This window comes from Struthio camelus, chromosome 18, assembly GCF_040807025.1.
Source record: "Struthio camelus isolate bStrCam1 chromosome 18, bStrCam1.hap1, whole genome shotgun sequence".
In the NCBI taxonomy this organism is placed as follows: domain Eukaryota; kingdom Metazoa; phylum Chordata; class Aves; order Struthioniformes; family Struthionidae; genus Struthio; species Struthio camelus.
In genome coordinates, this window is record NC_090959.1 from 18916368 (window position 1) to 18938796 (window position 22429).

Here is a 22429-nt window from a genome sequence, read left to right on the forward strand (position 1 = left end):
TAGACAATGAAATGGACAGAAATCCATTTTCCAGGCTGGAAGGAAGGCAACAAATGAATTGAAAGAATGAAGAGTGAAGAGGAATTGAGGCGTTCACAGGGCTTGCAGCATGAGTGATTTGAAGTGATGGGAAGGAGGCAGGTATGGCATTTGTTTGTTTAAAATATAGGACTAGACTTGACTTTAAGGTGCACATTGCATTGCTGAAAAGTCTGCTGCTGTGTTTCTGCTAAGGAGATGCACACGTGCAGCACGTAGCGCACGTGCAGTGATCCCAGTGCAGACCAGTTGCCTGCAGACACATGGTAACCCTTGCATGGGGTTCTTCTGGCCACGTGCCCCAAATGCAGGGCAGTTAATCTGTGCACGCACCATGGCCTTTTGTCTGAGTTTCCTGGGTGTCCAAAAAGAAGCTATAGCCTTCCTCTGCTGATCTGACCAGGCCCTTAAACATCAGGCCATTCACGGCAAGCAGCCAAGCTTGTCTTTTTTGGGCTGGAAGAAAAAGAATTTTCCAGGGAAAGCTGGAATATGACCACACTGACAAAGTCAAGATGCAAGATGTCCACCGAGAGAGTGGTTCACGACAGTTTTTAGATTTCATCTCAGTCTCCAGAGGAGCCCAGTGACCAACAGGCACCTACTAAATCTCATAACATTCAGTTAAACCAACACCTGTCCAAAGCATCTGGTGTTCGTACCTGGGGAAGGACCTGCAGGTGGGAGCGCGGTGCTGCTAAGGAGCACTGCCAGGCGCAGCAGATGCTACATGGTCTAAAGGAGTGCTCGCCTGGATCTGTATCATCACATCTCTTGTTTGTAGTATGGCTGAACTTGAGGCTTCTTCATAGACTTTTCTACGTAGTGTTGCTTGATTTGCACTGTAAGTCCTGTGGTACAAGATGCAGCTTTCAGCCTCGTACTGTGGAGCTCTGATGCCTTGTTAAGGCCTGAAGACGTGTCTGCAAAACGCTCGGAACTCTCTCTTTCACTTCTTGCACTGCAGCTCATCAGAGTAGCATCTGGCTGATGAATTTTGTCCTTTTTCTGCAGCTGATAACGTTTCGCTCATTCTACTTCAGTTCACATCTCGAAAGCAGAGAATTTCCTGCCTACAACGTTCCCAGAGACATAGATTTGTTGTTATCTCATTGTAGTGGTTTTACTCTCTGCCTTGCTGTTTATGCTCAGCATTGCAGATGCATCCAGAAATCAATGCTGCCGTTCTTGTTGTTTTTGACAGGCAGCTCCTTAGAACTATTGGCAGTGAGTTGGGTGCTCTTCTCCCTGTTTTTTCCTTCTTGTGCTCTGTGCATGGTCCTTCCTCAAGATAACGTTTCTGTTTCTTGAGTGTTCCATATGTAGGAAACTACACGGGTGAGTGATCAGACACAAGCAAGTCCGAAGAGGATGCTTTTGACGTCTGCCCACGCACAACGTGCCATGAGTCCCCAATACATGCACTAAGCAGAAGATTACTACGTGTCCTGGGTCAGGGTGAGCCTGGAATCAATACAGCAAGGCTCAGTATTGTTGTAAAAAGTCATTAGCCTTAAGTGAGCTGCTCTGCCCTTGTAGACTGCTGACAATGGAAGCTGCTAAACCAGTTGTAAATTTGACTGGGGGAATTGTGGGATTCCCGCAGTCTCAAAGCTTGAGGAGGCTTTATTTCTTCAACAAGTCTTACTAAAACTCTGCAGCTCCTCTCTAGGACGCAGCGTGGGGATTTTTCTCAGATGTTTTGACAAATCCTGTTGCTGGAAATTAGCTTTTAAGGCCCTTTAGACCTAGCTCTAGAAGGAGTCATTCGTCCCAAACCAAACAAGAACACAAATAACTTTAACGAGACAGAAGATGTGCTCTCATCAAAAATGCTTTACTAACGCAGGGCTTTTGGTTAGCATAATTCAGTGCTTTACACTGAATCGGAGAATTCAGAGAGAAATTCCTTCCTTCCGTTTCTCTAAGCGACTTCATCAATAGATGGGGACAAAAAAAATCTCCTCTCTGCATGGCTGTTTGCAGTAGGGCAGAGTGAATAAAACAGCAGCAAAACACTTTTCCATGGATTCATTTTCCAGTTTCTGGACTGAGTTGCCACTGACCATCTCACTAGCCGAGGTATCAGACTTACTGCAGTGCAAATGCTGCTGTATTGCCATCACTGCCACATTCCCCAGTAAAAGTGACAGGCAGGGGACAGCAATTCATATAGGTGAATTTTAACTATTCTGAAACCCGACTGGGAAGTCACAGCCTAGATGCGGTCAAAGTGTTTAAAGCCGATTTCATTAGTTTTTCTTTCTTGTTCCGGAGTTTGCTCGAGAGGCCTAACTTAGTCTGAGATTTGCTATGTCCTTTTCTTACCAAGTGCTTTCTTTTTTCTACAGTACTGCTCTCTTGAGCTGGCTTCTTTATTTTGTTGACATCAGAGAAGTTGCTTTCCATTGAAATTTGAACTGAGCAATTTTATTGATGTTCACAACATCCACTTGAATCCAGTCACTTACTCGGAAGCGTACCTGCAAGAGAACAGGCTGAATATTTGCATAAGACAATCTGCTCTATTATCGTTTGTAATTCATGCTATCAGATTTGGGTTTTTTTTTTTCACTTCGAGAGATAGGATTCAGTTTGTGTATGTTCTTAAAGAGGAGTTACTATTTGCCTGTTAAAGGAGTTTTACAGACTGAAGTTACTCTTCTTTCTTTTTATTCATCACATAAAAATAAATAAAATGTGTGTTTCTCTAGCATGCAAACCTCCAGAATGTATTGAAAACAGCATCTTGTCATCAAAATGTCGTGGTGCTTTTCAAACTGTGGAGAAAAGATTCTAAATTCATTACTGTTAATTGTTGCTTAATATTTTATTTTAAGTTATGTTTATGTTACTCCTAATTTCTATCCAGACTTTTGTGATTCTGAATGCTAGAGGAAAAAATCAGAAAATGTAACCATATTTAATAGAAAAGAAAGTGTTTTTTTTTTTTTTTTACTTAAATATTGCTCTTCTAAATTACCTGCTGTTTTTAGTCAGCCATCTTTCAGAGCTGCAAGTTTTGGGACAGTTCAGAACGCTGAAGACTGTTCTATAGGGTCTTTCCACTTCACATTAGTCTTTCAGTAGGTCTTCTGCTGTTCAGTATTTGTATTGTGATGGTCTTTCCTAGCATTTCTTGCAATGCTTCATTTAAATATATATTCCTCTGTCACTGCAGAACTGAATTCAGTGTTCTCGTAAGTGATATCAGCTGCAGTGAGGGAATGAAATAAAGGTCAATGAGAGAGAAGCAAAGGATGTGACTGAAAAAAAACTTCAACAAGAAGGAATACCTACAGCTAAGTATAAAGTGTACTGCATTACTTACAGCTTAGACTTACTACTGGTACTACAATATGTGTGTGTCAGATGTGGACATATGTCTATCTCATGCCATTTACCTGCAAGATTATCTAATTTGTGCATGCAATTGTATTGTGCATATACAATAATTCAGATGTTTGTTGTGTACAAAGCTGCAGGTCTAATCCAGTTTGGAAATCTACTTTTATGTATGCTCAGTAACTGACTTTTACCAGCAACGTAGTGGAGATATTCCTGTAGTATGTCCAAGGCTGGAGCAGGGTCTAGTGGAGACTTCACTGTGGGTGCTTATGGTGATCACTCAGCCTTGAGTGATCACCATTCATAAATTTGAATGGGATTTTTCAAAAGGGAACGAAAACAAGGGAAACACAGGTGGTTCCAGGCAGTAAAAACACATTAGGGCAAGCCGTGAAGTCAGCAATAAAATCAGTAAATGTAAATCAACCTGAGAGTTCTGGGGAGGAAATGGGAAAAGCAGGACTAGAGCTGCTGGGCTGATGGTCAGATGTGGACACTGCAATGAGCTGGAGAAGGACTGCCTGGCTGGCTGGCAGTGCCAATGAAGACCACATTTGTGTTGCTCTTTGTACTTTGCATCCAGGGAAGGGCCTGCCTGGCTCTCTAACTCTGGGAGATGCCTGGAGGTGGGCTGTAGCATTGCTCTGTGTCCTTTTCCTCATCTCACCCTGTAATGACCAAGTAATGCTGCTACAATTGCAGCAGACAGCTAGGCTGTATCTTCTGGGGGAAAAGATGATTTTTGACTTCACTCTACTGCTCCAACTTTCATCCTCTGTTTCTGGGACTGGGCTATCATCAACAAGTCAAATGCAGTCCAGATTTAAGTGTATATTAAATAAAACAAAAGCTATGCAGAGTTTCTGTGATAGCACAAGGCCTTGGAAGCATAGGAAGGCTCTCCCTGCTCAGTGAGAGCAATTTCCTGTTACTGCAAGAAAACACACTGTGCAGTGTCAAATAGCATCTTAATACTATTTTTTCCTGCCATTTGTATTCCTATGGGAAAGCTATTCCAGAGCTTGCTGTGGTCATAGCAGCTTTCTCCTAATTTCGACCTGAATTTATTTGCTACTGTTTGATCATGTGCCAACATTGTTCATTAACTTAAATAGCTCTCTCCTCTCTTCTTAGTGTTTACCCCCTGCTATATTTATGGAGAACAATCATATCTCTATCCAGTCTTTGTTCTGCTAGACCAAACAAGCCAACCGTTCTTCTCTCATATGGCAGGCTCCTCAGTTTCCTAACCCTCTTAGTAGCCCTTTTCTGCCGGTTTCAGTTTGAATTCATCCCTGTTGAACATGGGTGACCAGACCAGAACAAAGTGCTCGGATAAGATCTTCCTGAGGGCCTGCACAATGGAAACTTGTGCGAAGCTGAGCCAGAGCTCTACGCTGAGGGTGCTGTCCTTGTGTTTCCTCTGCAGGCTGCTGGAGGGCCCCGATACATCTCTGCTGCCATCCTGCTGGTATCCTGCCATGACAGGTCTGCTACACCGTGGCCAGGCAAAACGACTGCTTCTGGGTAAAGACTCAGGACTATGTGAGAGATTGGAGAATGCTGTCTTTTCAGGCGCCTTTTAGAGAAACTTATTTCTCTTTGGATAGCTGGTATTTTTCTTTGGAATACGCATTTCTGCTGCCCTCAGCTCATTCAACTAGCATAAGTATTACTTCTTCAAAATGATATTTATTGTTGTTTTTAACACATTTCAGTACAACTTTATTTTTTGCAATCAATTCATGAAACTCTTTAACAGTTACAATTGAAATCAATTTGAAGCTCAGTCTTAAAGCTAATGTTTTATCATGTTTCTGCAACCTTTCCAAGTTGCTTTTTGTAAAGAAAATTTTTTTTCAGTGCTGCACTTTAGATTTATTCATTCCTGTTTCAACTCCTCAGGGACTGGGAAAAGTAGATCATTTCCTACTTTAAGCCTCATTGATTATGTGCACATGTTCAACAGAAGCTTTGTGCGTGGTCTTCCTCATACACACAGTCCATATTCTGCCTTTTGTCAAGTTTAGACACTTCAGTAATTCTCATGGTTTCCTAAAAAGTTGGTTTCCTCAAGACGTGGATATCCCCTCTGGGGCCACCACTGCAGGGCATCCTTTTTAACAGAGGAAAAAAGCAGTGTCCAGGTAAGTAACCTGGGCCATGAAGAGAGACAGCATTCGGTAAAGTCAGCAGTGACGTTACTTCATATAAATCAATACAGGTGGCAGCTGGGTGTTGCTTGCAAAGAGCCAGAATATAGAGGAATGCCTGATTATTAGATGTGAAGGAAAAGGTTGTGAGGAAAAGGTGTGTCTGGTTGGCTGCCCTTTTATATAAGGGCAACTTCTTCTCATTTGTAGGAAAAAGGAGAAGATGTAAAGAGTCGTGACTACTTCTAAGAGAGCCAGAGCTGACCTGAGAATCTTTCACAGATCTCCACAGTTGATGCAGGTAATAACAGCCTGTGTGCCTCTTTGGTAAAGGCTGAATGGTGGGCAGAGATGTGCATGGAAACAATGTAATTACTGATTAATGTCAATAATGATTAAATTATGATTATATAATTAACTTATATGATTTTTTATTGCTTTAGTTTTAGTTTATTTCTTTTTGAAAATTAAAAGGAATAAGAGTAATCCTGAGATGCATCCCTTGGCAAAGATCCTTGCAAAAGTGTAATTTTTCATCTGAAGGATATAGAAAGTAGTGACTAATTAAACAGCTATTAAAGGTAGTTACCAGGAAAAGCAGTTGGCTCCCTTTTGTGTGAACATCTAAGATATTTTGGGCAAGTCACAAAGTAAACATAAGGTTTTTTTATTGACCCAGACTTGAAGTCTCTCCACACATTTGAACACAAACGGGTTCCTGCCTCCCACAGGTTTGAGCAGTCTTATTCACGCTTAATAAAGAGTAGAGGGGAGAACTCTCTCATTTGGTCTATATCTTTGTACAGAGACTCGGACCTCTTCTTAGAGGCTTATTTTTTCCACTTTTTACTCTGATGTTTCCCCTGCCAGCAGGAGAGTCTCTTTGGAGATGAAGATGCTCAAGCTTTTTGGAATTCTCTTTTTCTGTGGCCTGCTGACACCATCTCAGGAAGTACTATCTGGTCTGTCCTGCGCAGTCAGTCCAGGAGCAATGCGGAATGGTAAACAGAAAGAACATGAGTTATGTTTATTTTGAAAGGTGTTTGGGACCTTGAGGTGGAATAAAACCTCTTGACTGTCTTCATCTTTATTTTTTCTTCCCTATTTTATAGTTCCTCATGGCTCCAGACTTTGCTAGAGCCTTTGACAACCATTGTTGCATTCATGGACTCTTAGGGAAGTCTCTACGATCCGGAACTGGGACGTGTTTCTGCACCAAATAGCCATAGAGAATCTTAGGGCTGCATGTGGATTATTTTCTCTTTTTATCTTAGTTTCCTATTTGTGTACTGGATCAGCTGATTTTCACCAAACAACTGCTATGAAGTTTAACTGCCATGTTAATATTTGCAATGCTTCAGCAAAAAAAAAAAAAAAAAAGAGCAACTCTTTTCCAGTTTCCAGTTACTTCTGCTTTTTTCTTTTAAGTCCTTTACAAATAGGAATAAAAAGTTGTAGGTTCAAGCACTGTTCCTGCCGAGTATGGTAGCAGTCATTTCTGTTAATGCACAATTACGTTCTCATCTTCAAGTCAGAGATCTGGGATGCGCTGTATAGTTACCTTTTCTGGTTAATTCACTAAGGACAATTTTATTTTATTTTATTTTTATTTTTTTTTAAAGTCCATATTGTAAAATATTGTGCCGGGTGTTATCAGTGTTAATGCAGTCAAATAAGGAGTTTTGGGAAGAGGTGGGACTGTGTTGTGTAGTAACTTTGCCAAGCTGTGGGTCTAAAGGGTGGAGAGAGGTCATTGCCACAGTCGTCTGTCCTCATGCAGAGATGTTTTCCAGTTCTTTCAGGAGCCATACTTCAGAATGGGCTTCTCCAGCAGCACCTCCAGAGCCTCGTGCTCCCAAACATCGTGGGTGAAGGGGGTCTGCTGAATGCGCCCATCAGCATCACTGGGTAAGCGGAGAGCAAGGGCTTTCTTGAGAATTTGCTTTGTCCAGCAAGTGAAGTGGTAAGAGCCAAGCTTCAGTTGTGGTGATTGGCCTGAGTTGTTATCCTCATATTTGATGTTGATACTGAAAATCTGGCCCCACAAGAGTTTTCCATGCGGTGGTAAGGTGGATGGTGATGTGCGTTGCAGGTGGTGGGTCCAGATGCAGAATGATGGCTCTGACACTACTATTGATATCTGAGATGCTTGAAAGCATTGAAAGAGGATCCAACAGAGAGAAAAAACTGGCCACTCAAAAAAAATAAAAATAAAAAAAATAAAAGTGGCTTCCATCTCAATCTGATTCTAGGACTCAGAAGAATTGTCTTCTTTTGGACTTCAGCTCCAGACTCTGTATCTCATCCTGGAGCTGCTATTTCTTGCTTGAATACCCATGCATCTAGCTGGAAGTGGCCGTGCTGATGTGGGCGCTGTAGGTTCCTCAGTGCGTGAAGCTGCTTAGCTGTTATAAGACACTTTTACTTTGTCACAATTTTTGTTGTTGTTCTGCAGACTGCACCTTCTCAAGGCTCAGTTCCCCGAGCTGTCAGTGATGCTGCTGCCTGGAATCGGGGTCCAGATGACTATTGCTGCAAAGCTAGAGCTCAGAGGCAACAGGTGAGTGTTCTGTTTCATGGCATTTGTTAAAGGAATCCCCTATCCACAGGCTTCCTGTTAAATGATATTTTGCATCTTTTATGGATTTCTAAATGTTTATTACTTATCATAAAGTCACACAGTGGAACAGGCACAAAGGGTGGCTTGTGGTTTTTGTAATGAATTACAGTAGATGAAGGTGCTGTTCGTTGCTACTGGCTTTGCTGATATTCTCTTTAGAGGCTGAGAGATTAAATCCGTTTAACTCGTTTAATTTTTCAGCTTGATTGGTCTTCTCTCGGAAATAATTAATATTTTAGTGGACGTGACCATTACTGCAAACATTAAATGCACGAATTATGAATCAGGTACCGTCCAAGTTGTCATTGAAGACTGCCTCTGTGTTTTTGGTGCCGTAAAGATAAAGCTACTTTCTGGGTAAGTGCCTGTGGATTTATATTTTCCATTGCTGGCAATCCCCTACTCTTTATCCAATAATAAAACTGTCTGCCAGGACTCAGACAGTGCTAAGCTGATGTAGAGCCAGGCCTCAGTAGAATGAATTTCCTTTCCATTGCCAAAACCAGTTGCTTCAGTGGAAGATGGAAAAAAAAAAAATGCTGTTGGAAAATGTGCAATAATCTGCCCTGCTTGCCCAGGAAACCTTACCTGAATGAGAGACCTTAAGTATGAGGTTAAATATCTCTTCCAATGCACTTTCTTTAGAATTAGCTAATGAATTGATATGTCAGGGGTAGGAATAATAGGGCAGGGAGAGTGTTCTGGGGAGAAGAGCACCATTTACTCATCATGTTTTTGTACTCGCTCTTTGGCTGCTGTCAAAAAAAGATGCTGAGTATATGGACTTTTGCTCTGACCTCTGTGGCAATGTATAATTCCGTGCAAATGTCCCATCTCTTGCTCGATCTTACTAAATTCTTGGCGTTGCTGACTTCTTATGTTGATGAATCCAGCAGGTAAATTGATCATTGTGGAAAATTTCCTTTTATTGGTTTTGAATTATGTACTTTTCAGTTTCCTGGAATTTCTCCTAATTAGGTTTTGCACCAGAATTATGCATTGTATTTTAATCTGTGCAGTAGCTGATTTGAAAGATTCTCTGTAAATGGCCAGAGGAACACAGCTCACCCACTCTGGGGGCCGTATTTTAAGCTCTCGTAGAGTTAAAGTGACTGTGCACGGGAAATGAGCTCTTTGTGGGGTAACAGTGGGTGTATATATACACGGTTTACTTCACAGCATTTCCTTAGATGCATCTATAGACAGAATTCTGCCATAAATAATGAGAAAGATTATGAATTCCTACTGTTTGTGGCTTGCAGAATACGCTGCTCTATGTTCTAACTCAATAGCCCAGAAATATAGTGATTATCAAAACTAAATGGCTCTGTGCTGCCTGCAGGGAGCAGGTAGCCCGGAGTGATCTATTTAGCAGCAGTGTTGAAACATTACATAGCAGATTTCTTCTCTTGTTAGTTCACATGTAAGTTGTTTGTTTCCCATAACTAACATGGTGATGTTTCACAATAACTTCTCCTTCCCTTAACCACAACCCTGATTTAAATACCAGAGTGAGAAGACCAGACTCAGGCAACACTGTGAGACGCTCATCCCTTTCGTACCATAGTGTCTACGCCCCTTGAGTGCTGAAGCATTCACTTATCAGAAATGAGCCAACTTCTCCCCTCCTTGGGACTAGCAATTCACTACCCTCCCTGCCTTCTGCACGCCCTATTCTCTTTCCAGGGTTGGTTGCAGCATTGTCCCTGAAGGGATGGTAAAAGATACAGCAGTACGTAAAACAAAGGTTAGAGATCCTTTGGTCTCCTGGCCTGGAGCTCTGTTTGTAATGATTGGGAGTTGCTTGGGCTCTCATACATTCTTCTCTTTTTCTTGCAGCTTACTGTCCCTATCAGTAAATGACTTAGTGCATAATCAGTTGACAGCAGCTCTGCCTCGTTTGGTAAGCCCACAGATTGCCATCTTTTTATAGCTGAAAAGCAGAAATATCAGGAACAACATGTTACAGTGCTGAAGCGAACAGCATGATCTTTCTGCGTTGCCTTCTCGTGTTATTAGTGTAATGCACCATGTTGCAGGGGGCAGTGGGCAGTCTGGTCATGGCTGGAGTGCTTCTCCCCACAGAGCGATGCCTTAAATATTGCTCAGATTGAAGCAGTCCCCTTAGATGCAGTTCGCAACCCCAGGGGTCCTTCACTGTTTCCAAATCCTTCAGAAAGACCCTGCTGCCATAATGCCATGAAGCACTTTTTCCCTGAGGATTTAGGTTAAAGTGAGTGGGTCTGCTCAGGTTATGTGGTGGCACTCACTGCTGGTGGGTGGAGAAGGATGGCTGAGTGATCGCATTTCTGTTTTGTGTTGCAGCTGTGTTCTGTGATCAATATAGTCATCAATCTTGTGAACATCCAGCTCTTAGGCACTCTCAATGGTATGTTTCTTGTGGAAGCTCCGGTATTCCTTCTCCGCATTCCTCTACAATCCCATGATGGGAGGTGCTCTTTTCCCTGACTACTCCATAAGGTCCATCAGGGGAGATGTCACTTTTGCAGTTTCCTAAACACCGTTGAATGCAAAGCTAAGTTCAGATGTGTTACCTGCAGTGGTTCAAATTATGTATTAGTAAATGGATTGACAAGGTTCCTGGGAGGGATGGGGATGGGGGAGAGGAGAGAGGATCTGGAGTCATTGGTGAAAGCTGGAAAAGGACTAGATTAGAGGCTGTAGTAGTTTCTGTTCTTGCAGCCTTCATGTAAATTGTTTTTCTTACTGCAACCTTTTCAGCTCCCTGGCTTGTATCTTAGGGATTGTCTGTACAGAGCGTTCACTGGGAGTAAGCTCTAGATTTGGCAGTGTACTGCATCCCAGAACAGCCCTGCCCTTTGTGGGCGTTCAGATCTGTAAATGGGTAGGTAAAGAGGCCCAAGATACTCATGTTCCAGACTAAATCTCTGTCCACTGAATATATAAGAATATTTTTCAACGTTGAATTCACACCTAAACAGTCCCAGTGAACTACTCACACATTGATCTTCCTTATTCCGTTTTTACATATTATCCTTGAATTTAGCTAACTATCTTTGGCACTTTTTTGAGGACTACGCTCTAAATGCATATCCCACAAGACTTAATGTTCTGCCTGTTTTTGAGTAGCAACGTTTTTGCAGAGCATCCCGTGAAAGTGAATGCTTGAGATCTGCTTGTGGGTGTGAGGCCTGGGTGGTGACCTGAGGGATCACAGAAGGCGTTTGTGTTCCTTTTTATTTCCTAATGTTTTATTGCTCGTTTTTTCTCTGAAGCCGTGATCCCAGTTGGTACAACAGGAACGATTCAATATCAGCTCGCCAGCCTTCCATTTACATCTGGCTTGTTCCTTGGGTTGGATTTAGATGTAAGTTAAATATTCGGTAACAAAGCCTTGAGAGTTTGATTGTAGCATAGTTTCTTTCAGCACTATTTACCTTAATCCCCTAGGGAGAATGTCTTATTTCAGTACAACCAAATAGAAGAGCTAGATGAGTGATGCAAATGCTAGCTAAATATTTAGGCCCTGATGCAAATCCACCACTAAGTGACTTCGCATGCTTTTCTTCAAGCCTTCACTGCTGTTCACAAACTTATCCTGAGACAACCTGTGCATCTGTTATTTGTAACTGTTCCATGGGACAAGCAGTTTTCACCCTCTCCTTTTCGCTGCCTGCGTACTATTTATTGTTGCTTTTTGCCTTCACAGTTCAGTCTCTGTGGTATGTGAACGCTAAAGCAAGTTAAAGCATGTATTTGTTACTACTGTCTCACTGGAAAGCAAACAAACAAAAAGAAACCTCCAAAACAAAAAATCCCAAACCCCTTTTCAAACAGGCAAGCTTAAATAGTTAAAACTGAATAACTAACAAGGAGTAATTGGGAATAAGCAATAAGGAATAGCATAGGCTAAATAACAAATGCTACAGTCTGTAAAAATCAGCTCTACTTCATTCTTTAGCGCAGGCACTTTGTAGGGGTTAGTTTTTGCCCCCCACAATGATGGTCAGAGCTGGTCTCCTTAGTGAATTGATGCTATCAGTACAGGTTTATTGTAGAGACAGAGCAATGGTTCATGCTTGGCTGAATGCTGGAGAAGAGGAAAGGCAGTGTTATGACCTCTCTGCTGGCAGTGTCTTCACCTCTCATTTGCTTTTGGAGTGAAATTTCAAGGATGAAATGAAGCAGTGAGATAGTGGTTTGGACAGGGTGAGTTCATTAGCTAAGAAGGCCTCAGTTATGCACTCTGGTCTTTATCAGCTCTTTTCATGTATTAAATATAGAGAGAACTTCTCTGAGTTCATTGCTTTCCCTGAGATCTTAAAGAGGGGATGGCTGTTTCAGCTGGTATAAGCCCAGCAGTCTCTGTCTTGAGGATCTGAGCAGGCCTCATGGCTTTGTGTAGGATCAGTTTGAAGGCTCTATCATCTCTTTGCAGGGTGTAGTGCAACAGATGGGAGGCAGCATCATCCCTCATGACTCATCCTCCTCTGCTTTGCCTCCTCTTCTGGACAAGCTTCTTCTCTTGGGACTGCGCCAGAGCTTTCTCAATGCAGTCCTGTCCCTCCTGATCCAGGGGCAGCCTCAGATGTTTACCTGCGTGCCAGAAAACGTGAGTACAGCTGTGTCTGAGCTGCATGCTAGGGGAAACGAGGAGGATACATATCCATCTGACCTTAGCTCTGCTGAGGTAGCAAGCTGTGGCATGGGTTTTGTCCTGTGCTAACATGTGACATTTGGCCTTTCTGAGGACCTGAGTCTGTACTTTTCTCACTTGTACGTGCTAAAGCCCCAGCACATCTTTACTGCTCTTTTCACAAATCTGTACTAGTGAATGCAATCATTAGCTTTTCTTATTTCCACATGGACATGCCCAGAGATACCTTTTGAAACTAGTTGTGTACTGGTTACGTCATTGGCTCTTGGTGGTCTGCACTCCATTTCAAAATGTCACTGAGAAAAGCAACTTCATACATGCAGTACAATCCTTGACACATGTGCGTCTTCTGTATCTCTAGTCTGTACTTCCACTGGAAAATATTAGGGGTCTATACCTTGAAAAATGTCAAACACCTCTAGATTATATCTTCTGCTGCTGCTGGTTATTCTTGCCTCACCTTAACAACCACCTGAGAATCACCTGAGCAGCTGTGGAGCAGTTGAAAAGGCTGAGGCCTTAGATAATGGCAAGTGCTGCCGTAACATAGGTCTATGCGTGACTGAACTGCCCTGGACTTCACTGGGGACAATGAATGAATGAGGCCTCTGGGACTGGCCCCAAGAATGTGAAAAAACTGGCTGAAAATGGAGACACAAATGCAGAGGAGTGGCTCCTGGCAGGAGGGGTATTGCTGTAATCCATTGAGAGCACTGATTTTGGCTGTTTGCACTTTTGTTCCAACAGTTCTCTGGTGCCAATCAGCTGAAAGAAGCCGTCATGGCCGCCCTTCCTGCTGGGGTGAGTGAATTTCACTGGTGTGAGGGTTTGCGTAAACATTACCAGGGTCTGAGTCCATCCAAGTGAAGCCACCTGCATGTGCTGGGGTGCTGCCACTGAAGGTCTCTGGTGTTGTGTTCCCCTCCTCTTGGCCATGTCAAACGCACACTGTGGCCAAGCCACGTCAGTACAACCCAAGGCTGCCTTCCTTAAAGGCCTGCTGACATGAATGAATGAAGGAGCTTGTATGACCTATGCTTCCAACCAGCTGCCTTGAGTGCAGGCTGTGGGCTGTCTGCAGCCTCTGCTCAGCATATGTGCTCTCTTGTGGGGCGCTTGGTTTGTAGCCAGTTTTCTCCCATTTCCTAAGCAAACGAAAAGTCTTTCCTCTTAGCTTGCAATTGTTGGCATAAACAGCTAATAAATGCCTTGCATCTCCCATTTCCTGGGCCTGCTGCCAGGCACCATGGACACCCCCATATGGCCACAGCCCTCTTAGAGAGTGTCTGCCTTTGCTTCTTCAGTCTGTTACTGTCAAAAGCAGAGTGCTGACCTTTGCTGCTGGGTTTACAGGAACATGCAGAGATAGTACTAGCCAGTCAATCAGCAAGTTTGCAGCCTGCTGTGAGAGCCTTGAGGTTTAACTTACCTCTCTTATCTAGGATTTATTTTACATTTTTCTCCATGCTGCTAAAATTACCTGCACTCTTCTGAAAAATTCCTTTTTGTTCTGTAAATTTGGGGAATGTTAGTCCAAAATCTGTGCACCTCCAAAGGAGGCCCTAAAGAGTTATGGGGTTATGTGAGTCCACCTGCAGACTGTTGATCCTCTCATGCTGAGCTTTAGGTTCTGCTGGGCAGGTGTGTCAGTGCACAAGGGTAGCCAGCTCTGTGTCTCTCCAATTCCTGCAGTGTTCCAGCTGTCCTAGGACCGGTCCTCTGAACATTAAGATAACGTTGTCTGGGAACCCACTTATTTCCTTGGAAGTAAACAAAGCCACTCTCAAGCTTTCTGTCATGATTCAGCTGTTCATTGAGCATTTAGATGGATCTGTCCTAAATCTTCTGCTCCTGAAGGCAGTAAGTATTAATGTAAAGACCTCAAACTGGTGCAGTGCGCAGCTAGCTAAGTGACTGGCACCTGGGAGGAGGGTATCTCTGCCGGCTAATCCTCTCACTGTCTGGTTGCAGGACCTTGGTCTAAATGTCCGTGTTTCAATTACTGAAAGCAGACTGCTGCTCGCAGTGTCCCTGAGCAGGTAATCTATCTCCATAGTGGTTATATGGGAGTACTGAAAGCAGTCTGCCACAAGTGCCTAATGCCACTCACTCTCTTGAATTAGTCCTGGGTTTTCAACAGTGCTGAGAACCTTCAGCTTTCCTGGAGTTTGAGAAGCAGATGCTCAGTTTTCTGGGAACCAGTGGCCAGGAGAGCACTGGATAAAGGGAAGGATCTCAGTTTATTAGGGACGCTACAAATGCCAACGGCAGTACTCCTCTGTGACAGAATGGCAGCGGCAGAAATATCTGCATTAAGGGAGAAGCAATAGGACCGTTACATAAACACGTCCGTGAAAAAGGCAGACGGTGCAGCCCTATTAAACGCTGATGAAATTCTCTCCATTGCAATATTAATGCAGCAAGTGCTAACTTAAAATATTTTTCAACGTCTGTGAACTCCAGATTTCCTGAATCTAAGAATTTTATATCTGGCTCTTGTAATGAGGTGGACGGGTACTGCTCGTTTTCAAAAGCATTGCAGCAGTGGGAGACTTTTGAGGAGACTCGAAGACCAAACCAACTCTGTGTTGGTTTTATAACAAGGAGAAATGAGATAACCTGAATAACTGTAAAACTGACAGTTTGACTTTGATCCTGGGCAGTACTTTGACGTGTCTGATATTGGACATGAGTGATAAAGGAATAAAGGAAAGTACTATCATTAATGACAGTCAAGGTATGATTAAAGATTGTAGAGCATTTCTTATAGTGTGAGGTTCAAGGAATTCAAGCCATTTAGCTTGTCAAAGAGCTAGATTTAGAAGCAACATTGGCATAGCTTGTATGCAATGATACAGAGAATAGAAACGCATCAAAGGGCTCTTTAATTCAATAGACAAAGATATAACAAGATTCAATGGAAGTAGAAAGGAGAAATCAAAGTGGAAATAAAGCACATGTTTTAACTGTGGTGATAGTTATGTGATTGAAATGATAGATTAGGGGCTGTAGCAAATTCTCCAGAGCTTATGATCTTTAAATCTGGAGTGGATGCTTTTTCTAGAAGCTCTGCTCTTGGCCAAACAGGTGCTGATTCTGGATGAAGCTGTGTGGCCTGGGCTAAGGAGAATAGAGTCAGTCACTTATTTCTGAGCTTTTCTAAGTTGAGTGACTTCCTGGCCATGGGAGAAGGAAGGACAATCAGGCAACTAGTGTGCACTGCTGCAATGTTGCTTTATTTACAAGCCAATAACAACTAGGTTAAACTTTTAATGTTGATTTATTGCTTTTATTTTCCTGGATTTCTTGTTCTCTTGCAAGTGTGGGAGTGTCTGCTGCTTCTGTTAAAATACTGCAGTCCCTTTGTGGATGCCTGGATGATGTCTTACAGGTGTCCCTGGGCTGGGGGTTGAGGTGGTCACCTGAGCTAGGTGATCGCAATGGTCTTACAATAGGGATCTGGGATATGCAAGCTCTGGCCAGATGACTAGGTGTCTGAAGTTCTGTTTACTTTCCTTTTCTGCAGCACTACCTTCTCCTTGGAGTCTTCTGATGTTGGCATCAGTAATGTAAGTCTCTTTTTACCAAACAAATCTTAGTTCATGGTTAGAGTGTCCAAGTGCTGCGCACTGCAGTTCTGGGGAAGGAGAGAAACACAATGTCATTGTGTGATGTTACAAACGTCCTGGTTGTGATAGATTCTGTCTGCTGAGGATCTTAGTTGTTAGCTGTTAGACTTTGTAGCAATTCTTTTGCTGCCTTTTTTTTTTTTTTTTGGCTTTTGCCTTTTCTAATAATGCAAATGTAAAGGCTAAAGTCTGTTCAGTGTTTATTCACCCCTACTTTGGCAAAGATTACACTGAATTGCAATATGAGTTTTACCTGGTAGAAGGATTCCCAAAGGAAGCACCAAATACAAATTGAGGAAGAAAAGTAGATTTGCTTCAGAGTAAACAGGGAGTATTTGTTCTTTTACTGTGTTAGTAGGAAGTTATTTCCAGTCCTTAGGATTGGCTGTCTTCCAGCCACAGTGCTTACTGCTGTCGTGTGCCTGGCAGACCTCTCATTGTGTTGTTCCTTCTCTGGTTCAGATCTCGAGTCTCAAGCCACACTGCAGTAATGTTCTGGTGGAAAAGTTATTGCCACTTGTCAATGGTAAGGTGATTAAAATAGCTGTAAAACTTAGAGTACTTTGACTGAGTCCTGGAGGAGGAGGGGAAGGGGTACATGTGCACGTTTGGAAGTTGTAGTGACACTCCAGTTCTCTTGCTGAAGTGATTAAAGGTCTGTAATCCCTGTTTGGGGGCTGTAGTTAAAAGCCCCAACCCAGCCTTTTAGTCTTACATCTACTCCAGTGTGAGTCCTTAGGGCCCTGGCAACAACTACTGCTAGAGAACATAAGGAAAGCCAAAGTATGTTGTGAGCAGTGATGCTCTGAGTCACTCTTGCCTCTTGAGAAGCTCTGTTCCCTTCGTCCTCCCTGGGACCAACGGTTGCAATTTGGGGAGTTAGGTGGAACAACAGCATGCATCCTTCCCACTGTGTATAAGGACTAATCTGTTCCCTGCAGGTTTTCTGAGCATTGGAATCCCCCTACCAAATGTGCTGGGCATTCAGTTAATAAACGCAGATATTCAAATATTAGCGGTAAGTGTTTGGAAAAGCTCTTTCCTCCTGCAAGGCACCAGTGAAGGTCATGGGGGTTATATCTAGCACATGGCTCTTGCAATAGGACCCTGCCCAGTGGCATTTTAGTGTGCAGGAGCCGTAGATTTTAAGCCTAGAAGTTCAAGAAAGGATTTTGCCATCAGAAAATGCTGCTGAGTACTTCCTGCCCATGCACATTATCAAACAAGGTACAAAGTGAGCCATGTTCAGCCGTTCTGGGGGTAGATCCTGATTTCCCCTGTCCAGACTGTCTGTCTTTTCTTGAGAACTCGCTGAGCAATTCTGATCAGTGCTGCTGATGTTGGTCCATGGAGTTTGGCACGTCCTTTCGAGTGGCACTGTTCAAAGTGTCTTGAATCATACCAAGTCCCAGCCCTCTGCATCCTGGTGATGTCCCAGAGGGGCTGGGATATTTTCTAACGCTTTCTGAACGATGTTGCACCCTCCTTTTTATAAGCTTAATGTGAGAATTTTTGTAAGAGTGTTTCCTCCTCGCTATAGGTTGCTGACAGCATGTCACTGCTGAAGGACGTTGGTTCACAACAGCTTTAAAGTCAGGAAATAGCTTACATGTGTCACTTTTTGCACTTCTTCAGGGCCTGTTGGTAATTCTTGTGTGAACTGGGGAGTACAAGGCATGGAGAGGTCTTTCTGATTATACCACTGGGCAGAAAAAGAGGAAGAAAGACCAGCAAGGATGAAGCATCAAGACTGGCGTTATCTTCTTTCCTTTTCTAAAATTGATTCAAGATTCTTGGTCGCATTTTAAGGCACTTTAAATCTAATTGGCTCACGTGAGTACTAAGATACTTGCATAAGCCAAAAACAGATGGGCAGCTTGGTGTACAGATATTTAATTTGGTGGATTAGCATAATTTAGAGGGCTCGGTTATAGCAATTTTATGTGATGCTGCAGTTGAATGGTTAAATTCCTTGAAAAATTTGTTCCTAAGGGAAAAATGTTCTTAATATAATGAAAGAGTCAACTTGTTGCATGTGGCTTTCCAAGTAAATGTCACCATCCATGTTCAGAAGAATATAAAGTTCTGAGCAGGAGGCTCAGGAAATATTTTTCATGCAACTTTTTAATAAACATTCCTACTTTTTTAGTGCCTGAAATGAGGTTCTTGTTTCTAATACTTTTCAAGGCAGAGTACCTGTCCTACCTCCTGCTATGGGATTTGGTTGCTCTGTGGCAGTTGATGTTTTGGTATTTGATTTGAAAACTTATTCCACCTAAACTTCCTGAGGAAAAAGCACATGATTTTCAGTAGCTCCTTCTGGCTAGGTAACTGATTGTATTCTTGCTGAACAGCTGCTAATCCACAAACAGAAATTAGGAGGAAATTGAATTTCAAAAGATGATGAAGCATTTCCTAATAGCATCCGAGAGGAAAACACTGATAATAGAGAAGATAATAGAGAAGTATGATAACACTGGAGAATGCTCATCTGCATGCAGTAGTCCATGTTTACTTAGACTAATATAATAGTCAGTTGATCTCTGCACATCGTGGAGAAAAGAAATCAGACATTTTTTTATTTCAGACAAAGAAATGTTTTTAGGTAGAAAACATTAGAGGTCTTAAATCTCTCAACCCCCGTCCCCTTTTTACTCCCTGGCAGTAGATGTTGTTACTAGCTTATTAGTTATTACTAGCTTTCCCAGAGCTAATGGAAGTATGTCACTGTTAAAGCATGGGTGATGGATGGATGAATTTTACCACTGATTATATGGAAGGTGAGGGCAATATCCTTTTCTGCCTTTCCATTTAAAGGTAAGCATAGCTAAATATCTGCATGGCCAAGCCCTTGGTTCTCAGCAGCATTACATTGGGATGTTGCAGAGAGGAGTCCTCAGACACGTTTTAGCTCCTTCTTACCCAATGCAGTCGAACACACCGGACCCTTTAGCTGTCCCAATTAATGCAACAGACCTTTTCTTGTGCTGTGTTACATGTCAAATCTGCCTCATCACATGGCTTGTCATGTCTTGTGTAACTATGAAAGTCTTTCAGGTGGATGAAAGTCGACAGCCACACTGAAGACCAACATCTCAGCAAATCCGAAGGGCTTCTCTGCTTGCTAAGCCATCTGTGGTGTGCAGGCTGATGTGCACCTGGTGGGACCGTGCTTTCCAAAGGCCTTTCACCTGCTGATAACACGGACCGTACTCAGTCCCAGGGTGGAGAAACTGCACTCTTGTGTAGTGACGTCAAAGGGAATTCCCTCTCGAGCAACGTGCTGAGTGGCAGTCTTGTTGCAAGCTAAACCAAGCAGGGTGAAAAGTTTCTGAGGCTGGATGTAAGCAACAGGGAACGACATGGGTGATAGTGTGGTACTAATGAGCAAGGAGAAAACCTCAGGCACCTCTCCTTTTGCCCTCTGATGCCTGGTACGCCTTCAGGGCTGGTGGTGGGGTTTCTGGTCAATGTGACGGGGGTTATGTGGCTCACGCTAACCAGCGGGCAGAATTATCAGCTGTGCAGCCCTGGTGACACCTGGGCAGCCAGATAGGCAATTAGAACTCTACTAGCAACTTCGCTATCTGGGGATTACTAGGCTGATCTGGCAATCTGAAGCATGTGAGCTTGGCCTCCTCATCCATTATTGCAGGAAGGGATTTGTTTATATGAAGAAGGTTTTGTCCTGGTTCCAAAGCAAACACCTATTGTACAGTAAGTAAAGTTTAGCACCTCTTTTGCACGCTCTTTTAGCAAGCACTTCTGTGTACTTTCTGGTTTGTGGGAGTGGAGGGATTAATTTTGTTGGCATACTAGCAGAATAATCTCTGATCTGTCACCATCCCAGAGTGTCACCATCCCCTGTTTGACTTGAGAAAGAAAATACAGCTGGAAGGGTGTAATTAGAGAGTATGCTTTCTCAGAGTTGGGGGCAGGAGTGCGTGAGCCTGTGGAATCCTGAAGAGAACTGGGAAGCCTTCTTGTATATATCTGAAAGCAGCATTTCCTTTTGGGGCCTGGAGTTTCTTGTGTCATTTATAGCACCAGGTTGAACGGGAAGGAGCAAAGGAACCTTTTCCAAAGAAAGAGGCAGCCATCCCTTAGTGTAACAAGTAATTTTTGTAACCTGTAAATCTCATACTGTGACTAGTGGGACGAGGAATAAATCTAGAGCAGTACACTGTAAGTCAAAATTCATAAAACCCGGATCCTGTCAGTGGTGAAAAAGACAATTAAATGCGCCTTTTGCAGTGTGTCAGCACCTCCTTGGGCTGGATGAAGAGTTTAGGCTGAGGAACCTGTGTTATGCTAGAACGGATGATCTTGATTTCCTGAAAAGGACTTCTGCTTGTCGAGAAGGTGTTTTGTGTCCATTAATAATTGTGCTTTATCACAGGTCTTGTTGCTTGGATGCTGCTACATCCTGCCCATTGTCTTCTGGTTGACTGGCACCGTTGCCCTGGGTGCTGTGGAGTCCAGAAGGAAGAAGGAATGGATGAAGAAGTGTGCTTTGAGCATTTTACTTTGTGTCCTAATCCGATCTCATGGGATCACCCCTTCAATAATTGTGAGTCCATCAAGGGGCTCTAGTCTATCAGAACTAAAGCTTCCCTCTGCCTGTTGCAAATCAGGGGTAAATTACCCTTAATGTATAATGCATGCCAGCTAATCATCAGGCTTGGTCCACACAATTTTCTTTCTGTACTATTGAGCTAAGTACTTGGAACAGCTTGCTAGCTCTGTCCTCTGATTAGCTGACATTATGGAAATAACTGCCTAGCTGTACTTTGACATCTGCTCAGTGTTGGTCCAGAGCAAATAGTGGAAAACCATAGACCTTAGGGTCCATGTTTGGGAAGGTGAGTTTTGGGTTTGACTTGTCACCATTTGTTACTTACGTTGGGCAGCTTGTGGGTAATTAGGAGCAAGCTCTCTAATCACAGTGCTTTTCCTGTGATCTCTTGTGAAGAAGAAAATTCACTCTGGGAGCTTGCTATTCACTCCTTCTTAGTTCATACTTCTCTTTCTGTAAAAGACACGTAGTTGGTGATACAGCCCCATGTAACTTAGGCTATGAGTGACAGAGGAGGAAAATGGAGTAGTTTACAAGTGTCCCATTGTCTGGAAGTGGTAAGCTGAATTTTCACCTAACCCAAGTGGCATAGCTCCAAGGAAATCCATGGAGCTAGGCTGAGTTATAATTACTGAGGATCTGTCCTGAGAGCTTGGCAAATTTCTGTGGATAATTCGTATATCTGAAGAAACTGGAATCTGTATGCAAATCATTTTCTGCCTGAAAATGAGAATGAATTTCTGGTAAATGTTCTTTTCCAGTGAATAATGTGACCAGGGTGTGAAGGGCTGACTCTGCTCTGCCTGGGCTGTGCAAGAGACAAAGGGCTGCTCCAGCTATTCCTCCAGAAACATCCTTGAAAACGATTCATATTTTTGCAACCTTGCTCTCGAGGAGGGCTCTACCAGGGAAGGCTGGGATGGTGGTTTTGGCCAGGGAAGACTTCTAGGATCAGTTTTGAAGGTGACAGTCAAGCCCTGGCAGGAGCTGAGGCTTGGGCTGCACCCTGGGCAGAGGTGAGGTGAAGCCCGGGTGTCTCTGGCATCCTATTGGGAAGGAGGGCTTCCAAGAAGCATGCTGCTCAGATGTGGGCACCCTGGCATGGGGTGGGGAGCTGCCAGCCGGTATCACTGTGCTCTTCTGCGAAATTTCTTCCGTGGAGGCTGGATGAAGGATCTCACCTCTTTTCTTTTTCTCTGGTGTTTGAAACATTTAGCTGTTATATGACATACTATGTGCATTATTAAGTTAAGGGAAGCTTTGCATTGCTAAGTGAATCTTCCTGCTGGAATTTTGGCTACTATGCACGAAAATTAAGGATATTGTTTATGCCAGAAACACTAATACAAATGCTTTTTTACAGCTCCCCCCCCCCCCCCCCCAGGTTGAACCCAAAGGGACTGCTTGGGAAAACACTGGTCGCCT

General features: G+C 43.1%; 2 protein-coding genes across 8 annotated transcripts in view; both read left to right on the top strand.

Moving 5' to 3' along the window:
• LOC104140623 (BPI fold-containing family B member 3-like) overlaps positions 1–4875 on the top strand; it is a 43890-nt gene extending 39015 nt beyond the window's left edge. The window contains exon 16 of the transcript XR_011135276.1: positions 4817–4875. The gene's annotated coding sequence lies outside the window, so the exon portion shown is untranslated. The remainder of the gene's footprint in view (positions 1–4816) is intronic.
• Positions 8–20821, top strand: LOC104140617 (BPI fold-containing family B member 4). Of its 7 annotated transcripts, none has more exons than XM_009669481.2 (18): positions 8–141; positions 3221–4914; positions 5751–5841; positions 6411–6541; positions 7334–7448; positions 7996–8100; positions 8362–8517; positions 10000–10063; positions 10486–10549; positions 11418–11509; positions 12581–12754; positions 13547–13600; positions 14492–14659; positions 14771–14838; positions 16326–16368; positions 16891–16954; positions 17370–17446; positions 18064–20821. In XM_009669481.2, the coding sequence occupies exons 4-18, from the start codon at positions 6430–6432 to the stop codon at positions 18085–18087; spliced, it is 1380 nt and encodes a 459-aa protein (XP_009667776.2). In that variant the 5' UTR covers positions 8–141; positions 3221–4914; positions 5751–5841; positions 6411–6429; the 3' UTR covers positions 18088–20821. The 7 variants fall into 7 exon arrangements, 5 of the variants coding, with proteins under 5 accessions (XP_009667776.2, XP_068768381.1, XP_068768382.1 ...); XM_068912280.1 differs by having other exon boundaries at positions 6414–6541; XM_068912281.1 differs by lacking the exon at positions 17370–17446.
• Positions 20822–22429: the final 1608 nt, after the last annotated feature.